This window comes from Phasianus colchicus, chromosome 40 (assembly GCF_987193195.1).
Source record: "Phasianus colchicus chromosome 40, bPhaCol1.hap1.1, whole genome shotgun sequence".
In the NCBI taxonomy this organism is placed as follows: Eukaryota; Metazoa; Chordata; class Aves; order Galliformes; family Phasianidae; genus Phasianus; species Phasianus colchicus.
The window spans coordinates 1,414,378-1,424,860 of record NC_143475.1 but is presented as its reverse complement, the minus strand read 5'-3'; the positions used below and the strand labels follow the sequence as shown (position 1 = coordinate 1,424,860).

At 56.7% G+C, this 10,483-nt stretch overlaps 1 protein-coding gene across 1 annotated transcript; it reads right to left on the bottom strand.

The window, feature by feature from the left end:
- Window positions 1-513: 513 nt before the first annotated feature.
- Window positions 514-9,727, bottom strand: LOC149913229 (uncharacterized). Its single transcript, XM_090130349.1, has 4 exons — window positions 9,673-9,727; window positions 2,462-3,960; window positions 2,170-2,192; window positions 514-1,879 (listed from the first exon to the last, which is right to left on the bottom strand). The coding sequence occupies exon 2, from the start codon at window positions 3,931-3,933 to the stop codon at window positions 2,500-2,502; it is 1,434 nt and encodes a 477-aa protein (XP_089986475.1). The 5' UTR covers window positions 3,934-3,960; window positions 9,673-9,727; the 3' UTR covers window positions 514-1,879; window positions 2,170-2,192; window positions 2,462-2,499.
- Between the last annotated feature and the right edge of the window lie 756 nt (window positions 9,728-10,483).

The following is a 10,483-nucleotide window of genomic DNA, read 5'->3' as shown; positions in this document are numbered from 1 at the left end:
TTTGGAGGGAAATCGGAGTTTTTGGGGGGAAATCAGAGCTTTTTTGGGGGAAATCAGAGCATTTGGGGGGAAATCGGAGTTTTTTTGGGGGAAATGGGAGCTTTTTGGGGGGAAATAGGAGCTTTTGGGGGGAAATTGGAGCTTTTTGGGGGGGAAATGGGAGCTTTTTGGGGGAAATCAGAGCATTTTGGGGGGAAATCAGAGTTTTTTGGGGGAAATGGGAGCTTTTTGGGTGGAAATCAGGGCATTTTGGAGGGAAAACAGAACATTTGGGGGGCAAATTGGGGCTTTTAGGGGAAATCAGAGCTTTTTTGGGGGAAATGGGAGCTTTTTGGGGGGAAATCAGAGCATTTTGGGGTGGAAATGGGAGCTTTTGGGGGGAAATGAGAGCATTTGGGGGGAAATCAGAGCATTTGGGGGGAAATCAGGGCCTTTTGGGGGGAAATCGTGGGAAATTGGGCAAAGGAGTGAAATTTTGGGGGGAAAAAAGAGGAAATCGGGAGCCGTTGGTGGGATTTTTATTTTCTTTTTTGGTGTATTTTCTACAGAAATGTACAAAAATGGGAATAAAGGAGAAAAATGGGAACCTGGGGGGCACTGGGGTCATTTGGGGTCACATGGGGTCACATGGGGTCGTTTGGGGTTACATTGGAATCACTTGGGGTCACTTGGGGTCGTTTGGGGTCACATGGGGTCATTTGGGGTCACTTGGGGTTATATGGGGTCATTTTGAGGTCATCTTGAGGTCATCTTGAGGTCACACTGGGGTCACATTGGGGTCACACTTTGGGGTCACAGATTGGGGTCACTTTGGGTCACGCATTGGGGTCACATTGGGGTCACACTGGGGTCAACATTGGGGTCCCATTGGGGTCAACATTGGGGTCACACTGGGGTCAACATTGGGGTCCCATTGGGGTCACACTTTGGGGTCATATTGGGGTCACCCATTGGGGTCACTTCAGGTCACATTGGGGTCACACTGGGGTCACACTGGGGTCACACACAGGGGTCACTTCAGGTCACATCGGGGTCACCCATTGGGGTCCCATTGGGGTCACACTGGGGTCAACATTGGGGTCAACATTGGGGTCAACATTGGGGTCACACTGGGGTCACTTCAGGTCACATCGGGGTCACCCATTGGGGTCAACATTGGGGTCACAGATTGGGGTCCCATTGGGGTCACTCTGGGGTCAACATTGGGGTCACATTGGGGTCAACATTGGGGTCACACTGGGGTCACACACAGGGGTCACTTCAGGTCACATCGGGGTCACCCATTGGGGTCCCATTGGGGTCCCATTGGGGTCAACATTGGGGTCACACTGGGATCAACATTGGGGTCAACATTGGGGTCAACATTGGGGTCACACTGGGGTCACTTCAGGTCACATCGGGGTCACCCATTGGGGTCAACATTGGGGTCCCATTGGGGTCCCACTGGGGTCACACTGGGGTCAACATTGGGGTCCCATTGGGGTCAACATTGGGGTCCCATTGGGGTCCCACTGGGGTCACACTGGGGTCAACATTGGGGTCCCATTGGGGTCAACATTGGGGTCACACTGGGGTCACACTGGGGTCACACACAGGGGTCACTTCAGGTCACATCGGGGTCACCCATTGGGGTCCCATTGGGGTCACACTGAGGTCAACATTGGGGTCAACATTGGGGTCACACTGGGGTCAACATTGGGGTCAACATTGGGGTCACACTGGGGTCACACTGGGGTCACACTGGGGTCACTTCAGGTCACATCGGGGTCACCCATTGGGGTCCCATTTGGGTCACACTGGGGTCAACATTGGGGTCACCCATTGGGGTCCTATTGGGGTCCCATTGGGGTCCTATTGGGGTCACCCTTTGGGGTCACACATTGGGGTCACACAGGGGTCACACAGGGGTCACACAGGGGTCACACACAGGGGTCACTTCAGGTCACATCGGGGTCACCCATTGGGGTCAACATTGGGGTCACAGATTGGGGTCACACCGGGGTCAACATAGGGGTCACCCATTGGGGTCACTTCAGGTCACATTGGGGTCAACATCGGGGTCACCCCTTGGGGTCACACTGGGGTCACACTGGGGTCAACATTGGGGTCACACTGGGATCATATTGGGGTCACCCATTGGGGTCACTTCAGGTCACACTGGGGTCACACTGGGGTCACACAGGGGTCACACACAGGGGTCACTTCAGGTCACATCGGGGTCACCCATTGGGGTCAACATTGGGGTCACAGATTGGGGTCCCATTGGGGTCACTCTGGGGTCAACATTGGGGTCACATTGGGGTCAACATTGGGGTCACACTGGGGTCACACACTGGGGTCACTTCAGGTCACATCGGGGTCACCCATTGGGGTCCCATTGGGGTCACACTGGGGTCAACATTGGGGTCACCCATTGGGGTCCTATTGGGGTCACCCTTTGGGGTCACACTGGGGTCACACAGGGGTCACGCAGGGGTCACTTCAGGTCACCCATCGGGGTCACGCATTGGGGTCACCCATCAGGGTCCCATTGGGGTCACTCTGGGTTCCCACTGGGGTCCCATTGGGGTCACCCATCTCCGCCCCCCCCTCCTCCCCCTCCCTGGTGGCTACAAAGGTGCTCATTTTAGTAGCCACCTCCTGACCGGTGGCCACCGTGGCCACCAAAGGCTTCGTCACAGTTGCCAAAGCCTCAACATCCTCCTCCCCCACCGGCGCCGGTCCGATCCAAGGCCCCAAATTGGTCGAACCGGAACGGCGCCTCCGACGGCACCAAGTAGCCACCAAAATCACCGTGACTACCAAGATGGCCGCCGTGGCTAGCGTGGCTATAAGCCATGAGGGGGCCGGATGGGAAGAGGGGGCTGGGAACGGGGTGGTGGGAGATGGGGGGAGGTGGTGGCCGATGGTTGGGGGGTGGTGGTGGCCAACGGTGGTCGGCTGGGGGTCGGTGGTGGCCAGTTGGGGTGGATGGTGGCCAACGGTGGTCGGTTGGTGGCCAACAGTGGTTGGTTGGTGGTGGTGGTGGCCAACGGTGGTCGGTTGGGGGTCGGTGGTGGCCAATTGGGGTGGATGGTGGCCAACGGTGGTTGGTTGGTGGCCAACGGTGGTCGGTTGTTGGTGGTGGTGGCCAACGGTGGTCGGTTGGTGGTCAACGGTGGTTGGTTGGTGGTCAATAGTGGTCGGTTGGTGGCCAACGGTGGTCGGTTGTTGTTGGTGGTGGTCAACGGTGGTTGGTTGGTAGTCAAAAGTTGGTGGTCGGTGGCCAACGGTGGTCGGTTGTTGGCGGTGGTGGTCAACGGTGGTTGGTTGGTGGCCAACGGTGGTCGGCTGGTAGCCAACGCTGCTCAGTCGGTGGCCAACAGAGGCTCTTTGGTGGCCAACGGTGGTCTCTCGGGTCGGTTGGCGGCCAACGATGGTTGGTTGGTAGCCAACGGAGGCTCTTTGATGGCCAACTGTGGTCACTTGGGTTGGTTGGTGGTCAACGATGGTTGGTTGGTAGCCAGTGCTGATCAGTTGGTGGCCAACAACAGTTGGTTGGTAGCCAGTGCTGATCGGTTGGTGGCCAACGGTGACCACTTGGGACATTTGGTGGCCAACGGTGGTCGGTTGGTGGCCAATGGAGGCTCTTTGGTGGCCGAAAGCGGTTGATTGGTGGCCAACGGTGGTTCCTTGGTGGCTTCTGGTGGTCACTGGGGTTGGTGGGTGGCCACTGGTGGCCAATATGGTTGTTTGGTGGCCAGGGTTGAGCTGTTGGTGGCCCACTTGGGGGTCGCCGTGGTTGGGGACTCTGGTGGTCACTTGGGGGTCTTCGGTGGCCACTTGGGGGTCTTTGGTAGTCACCGGGGCCGTGGGGTGGCCCACGGTGGCCAGCAGGGATGGTTGGAGGGCGACGGCCAGGAGGACAAAGATGGCGGCTGGAGGGAGAGCCATGGGGCTGCCCCACAACTTATGGGGCAGCTGTGGGGCACAGAGAAGGCGGTACTGTAGGGTGCGGCCCCATAAATGAGACGGCGCCCCATAGAAGCACACAGCGCCCCATAGCTGCCCCATAGACCCCATAGCTGCCCCATAGCTGCCCCATAGCTGCCCCATAGATCCATTGGTGCCCCATAGACCCCATAACTGCCCCATAGATCTGACTCTGCCCCATAGCTGCCCCATAGATCTGATTCTGCCCCATAGCTGCCCCATAGATCCATTGGTGCCCCATAGACACCACAGCTGCCCCATAGACCTCACAGCTGCCCCATAGATCCATAGCTGCCCCATAGATCTACTGGTGCCCCATAGCTGCCCCATAGACCCCATAGCTGCTCCATACATCTGACTGTTCCCCATAGCTGCCCCATAGAACCTTACAGCGCCCCATAGCTGCCCCATAGACCCCATAACTGCCCCATAGATCTGATTGCGCCCCATAGCTGCCCCATAGAAGCTCACAGCGCCCCATAGCTGCCCCATAGACCCCATAGCTGCCCCACAGATCCATTGCAGCCCCATAGCTCTGACTGTGCCCCATAGAAGCCAACAGCACCCCATAGCTGCCCCATAGACCCCATAGCTGCCCCATAGATCCATTGGTGCCCCATAGACCCCATAGCTGCCCCATAGATCTGACTGTGCCCCATAGCTGCCCCATAGAACCCTACAGCGCCCCATAGCTGCCCCATAGCTGCCCCATAACTGCCCCATAGACCCCATAGCTGCCCCATAGATATGACTCTGCCCCATAGCTGCCCCATAGATCCATTGGTGCCCCATAGACCCCACAGCTGCCCCATAGACCTCACAGCTGCCCCATAGATCCATTGCTGCCCCATAGATCTACTGGTGCCCCATAGCTGCCCCATAGACCCCATAGCTGCCCCATAGATCTGACTGTGCCCCATAGAACCCTACAGTGCCCCGTAGCTGCCCCATAGAAGCTCACAGCGCCCCATAGCTGCCCCATAGACCCCACAGCTGCCCCATAGATCCATTGCTGCCCCATAGATCTGACTGGTGCCCCATACATCTGACTGTGCCCCATAGCTGCCCCATACAGCCCTTAGCTGCCCCATAGAACCTCACAGTGCCCCATAGACCCCATACCGCCCCATAGACCCCATAGCTGCCCCATAGATCCATTGCTGCCCCATAGATCTACTGGTGCCCCATAGATCTGGCTGTGCCCCATAGCTGCCCCATAGATCCATTGCTGCCCCATAGACCTCACAGCTGCCCCATAGATCCATTGCTGCCCCATAGATCTACTGGTGCCCCATAGCTGCCCCATAGACCCCATAGCTGCCCCATAGATCTGACTGTGCCCCATAGCTGCCCCATAGAACCCTACAGTGCCCCATAGACCCCATATCTGCCCCTCAGATCCATTGCAGCCCCATAGCTCTGACTGTGCCCCATAGCTGCCCCATAGAAGCCAAGAGCACCCCATAGCTGCCCCACAGATCCATTGGTGCCCCATAGACCCCATAGCTGCCCCATAGAACTGACTGTGCCCCATAGCTGCCCCATAGACCCCATAGCTGCCCCATAGATCTGACTGTGCCCCATAGCTGCCCCATAGACCCCATAGCTGCCCCATAACCCCATTTCTGCCCCATAGATCCCATTTCTGCCCCATAGACTCCGAAACCCCATAACTCCCCTTCCTGCCCCATAGATCCCATTTCTGCCCCATAGACTCCAAAGCCCCATAACCCCACTTCTGCCCCATAGATCCCACAGTGCCCCATAGACTCCAAAACCCCATTGACCCCGAAACCCCATAACCCCATTTCTGCCCCATAGATCCCATTTCTGCCCCATAGACTCCAAAACCCCATAAACCCACTTCTGCCCCATAGATCCCACAGTGCCCCATAGACTCCGAAACCCCATAGACTCCAAAACCCCATAACCCCACTTCTCCCCCATAGATCCCATTTCTGCCCCATAGAATCCGAAACCCCACAACTCCCCTTCCTGCCCCATAGATCCCATAGCGCCCCATAGAGTCTCCAAAACCCCATAACCCCACTTCTGCCCCATAGATCCCATTTCTGCCCCATAGACTCCGAAACCCCATAGACCCCGAAACCCCATAACCCCACTTCTGCCCCATAGACTCCGAAACCCCATAACCCCATTTCTGCCCCACAGACCCCATAATCCCCCCATGGCTGCCCCACATCTCCCCATAGCGCCCTATAAACCCAATAGCGCCCCATAGACTCCAAAGCCCCATAACCCCACTTCTGCCCCATAGATCCCATTTCTGCCCCATAGACTCTGAAACCCCATAACCCCATATCTGCCCCATAGATCCCACAGTGCCCCATAGACTCCAAAGCCCCATAACCCCACTTCTGCCCCATAGATCCCATTTCTGCCCCATAGACTCCAAATCCCCATAGACTCCGAAACCCCATAACCCCATTTCTGCCCCACAGACCCCATAATCCCCCCATGGCTGCCCCACATCTCCCCATAGCGCCCTATGAACCCCATAGCGCCCCATAGACTCCAAAGCCCCATAACCCCATTTCTGCCCCATAGATCCCATTTCTGCCCCATAGACTCTGAAACCCCATAGACCCCGAAACCCCATAACCCCATTTCTGCCCCATAGACTCCGAAACCCCATAACCCCACTTCTGCCCCATAGATCCCACAGTGCCCCATAGACTCGGAAACCCCATAGACTCCGAAACCCCATAACCCCACTTCTGCCCCACAGATCCCATTTCTGCCCCATAGACTCCAAAACCCCATAACTCCCCTTCCTGCCCCATAGATCGCATTTCTGCCCCATAGACTCCGAAACCCCATAACTCCCCTTCCTGCCCCATAGATCCCACAGTGCCCCATAGACTCCAAAACCCCATAGACTCCGAAAACCCCATAACCCCACTTCTGCCCCATAGACTCGGAAACCCCATAACCCCACTTCTGCCCCATAGATCCCACTTCTGCCCCATAGACTCCGAAACCCCATAGACCCCGAAACCCCATAACCCCATTTCTGCCCCACGGACCCCATAATCCCCCCATGGCTGCCCCACATCTCCCCATAGCGCACCCTATAAACCCCATAGCGCCCCATAGAGTCTCCAAAGCCCCATAACCCCACTTCTGCCCCATAGATCCCACAGTGCCCCATAGACTCCAAAACCCCATTGACCCCGAAACGCCATAACCCCATTTCTGCCCCACAGATCCCATTTCTGCCCCATAGACTCCGAAACCCCATAACCCCACTTCTCCCCCATAGATCCCATTTCTGCCCCATAGACTCCGAAACCCCACAACTCCCCTTCCTGCCCCATAGATCCCATAGCGCCCCATAGAGTCTCCAAAACCCCATAACCCCACTTCTGCCCCATAGATCCCATTTCTGCCCCATAGACTCCGAAACCCCATAGACCCCGAAACCCCATAACCCCATTTCTGCCCCACAGACCCCATAATCCCCCCATGGCTGCCCCACATCTCCCCATAGCGCCCTATGAACCCCATAGCGCCCCATAGACTCCAAAGCCCCATAACCCCATTTCTGCCCCATAGATCCCATTTCTGCCCCATAGACTCTGAAACCCCATAGACCCCGAAACCCCATAACCCCATTTCTGCCCCATAGACTCCGAAACCCCATAACCCCACTTCTGCCCCATAGATCCCACAGTGCCCCATAGACTCGGAAACCCCATAGACTCCGAAACCCCATAACCCCACTTCTGCCCCACAGATCCCATTTCTGCCCCATAGACTCCAAAACCCCATAACTCCCCTTCCTGCCCCATAGATCGCATTTCTGCCCCATAGACTCCGAAACCCCATAACTCCCCTTCCTGCCCCATAGATCCCACAGTGCCCCATAGACTCCAAAACCCCATAGACTCCGAAAACCCCATAACCCCACTTCTGCCCCATAGACTCGGAAACCCCATAACCCCACTTCTGCCCCATAGATCCCACTTCTGCCCCATAGACTCCGAAACCCCATAGACCCCGAAACCCCATAACCCCATTTCTGCCCCACGGACCCCATAATCCCCCCATGGCTGCCCCACATCTCCCCATAGCGCCCTATAAACCCAATAGCGCCCCATAGACTCCAAAGCCCCATAACCCCACTTCTGCCCCATAGATCCCATTTCTGCCCCATAGACTCTGAAACCCCATAGACCCCAAAACCCCATAACCCCACTTCTGCCCCATAGATCCCATTTCTGCCCCATAGACTCCAAAACCCCATAACTCCCCTTCCTGCCCCATAGATCCCACAGTGCCCCATAGACTCCGAAACCCCATAGACCCCGAAACCCCATAACCCAATTTCTGCCCCACAGACCCCATAATCCCCCCATGGCTGCCCCACATCTCCCCATAGCGCCCTATAAACCCAATAGCACCCCATAGACTCCAAAGCCCCATAACCCCACTTCTGCCCCATAGATCCCATTTCTGCCCCATAGACTCTGAAACCCCATAGACCCCAAAACCCCATAACCCCATTTCTGCCCCATAGATCCCACAGTGCCCCATAGAGTCTCTGAAACCCCATAACCCCACTTCTGCCCCATAGATCCCACAGTGCCCCATAGACTCCGAAACCCCATAGACTCCGAAACCCCATAACCCCATTTCTGCCCCATAGACTCCGAAACCCCATAGACTCGGAGACCCCATAACCCCATTTCTGCCCCATAGACTCCGAAACCCCATAGACTCGGAGACCCCATAACCCCATTTCTGCCCCATAGACTCCGAAACCCCATAGACTCCAAAACCCCATAACCCCGCTTCTGCCCCATAGATCCCATTTCTGCCCCATAGACCCCATAGTGCCCCATAGACTCCGAAACCCCATAACCCCATTTCTGCCCCATAGACTCCGAAACCCCATAACCCCATTTCTGCCCCACAGACCCCATAATCCCCCCATGGCTGCCCCACATCTCCCCATAGCGCCCTATAAACCCAATAGCGCCCCATAGACTCCAAAGCCCCATAACCCCACTTCTCCCCCATAGATCCCATTTCTGCCCCATAGACTCCGAAACCCCACAACTCCCCTTCCTGCCCCATAGATCCCATAGCGCCCCATAGAGTCTCCAAAACCCCATAACCCCACTTCTGCCCCATAGATCCCATTTCTGCCCCATAGACTCTGAAACCCCATAGACCCCAAAACCCCATAACCCCACTTCTGCCCCATAGATCCCATTTCTGCCCCATAGACTCTGAAACCCCATAGACCCCAAAACCCCATAACCCCATTTCTGCCCCATAGATCCCACAGTGCCCCATAGAGTCTCTGAAACCCCATAACCCCACTTCTGCCCCATAGATCGCATTTCTGCCCCATAGACTCCGAAACCCCATAACTCCCCTTCCTGCCCCATAGATCCCACAGTGCCCCATAGACTCCGAAACCCCATAGACTCCAAAACCCCATAACCCCATTTCTGCCCCACGGACCCCATAATCCCCCCATGGCTGCCCCACATCTCCCCATAGCGCACCCTATAAACCCCATAGCGCCCCATACGTACCAAAAAAATCCCAAAAACCCTTTCAAATCCCCCCGTATCCCATCCGGGTTTCCCCATAACCCCTTTTTCTGCCCCATAGACCCCATAATTTACACCCCCATCCCCTCCCACCCCATAACCGGCACCCCGTTACCTTTAGGGCCGTTGGGGCGGAGGCGGTTATGGGGCAGGAAGTGGGGAACGGGACAGGAAACGCCGCCCTACAACCAAAAGTGGAGGGGGAACGGGGAGGGGGGGGGAGGGGGAGAAGGAAATGGGGGCGCCCTATAAGAGCCTGGGGGGTCTATGGGGTCTCTATGGGGTCTATGGGGTCTCTATGGGGTCTCTATGGGGTCTATGGGGTCTCTATGGGGTCTATAGGGTCAGTGGGGCTCTATGGGGCTCTATGGGGCTCTATGGGGTCTCTATGGGGTCATGGGGCTGTATGGGGCTCTATGGGGCTCTATGGGGTCTCTATGGGGTCATGGGGCTCTATGGGGTCTCTATGGGGTCTCTATGGGGTCTCGATGGGGCTCTATGGGGTCTCTATGGGGTCAGTGGGGCTCTCTGGGGCTCTATGGGGTCAATGCAGTCTCTATGGGGTCTCTAAGGGGAACTGTGGGCTCTATGGGGCTCTATGGGGTCTCTATGGGGCTCTATGGGGGTCTATGGGGTCTTTATGGGGTCTCTATTGGGGTCTATGGGGCCTCTATGGGGTCATTGGGGTCACTATGGGATCTATGGGGCTCTGTGGGGTTTCTATGGGGTCTCTATGGGGTCTATGGGGTCTCTATGGGGTCTATAGGGTCAGTGGGGCTCTCTGGGGCTCTATGGGGTCAATGCAGTCTCTATGGGGTCTCTAAGGGGAACTGTGGGCTCTATGGGGCTCTATGGGGTCTCTATGGGGCTCTATGGGGCTCTATGGGGTCTTTATGGGCTCTATGGGGCTCTATGGGGCTCTATGG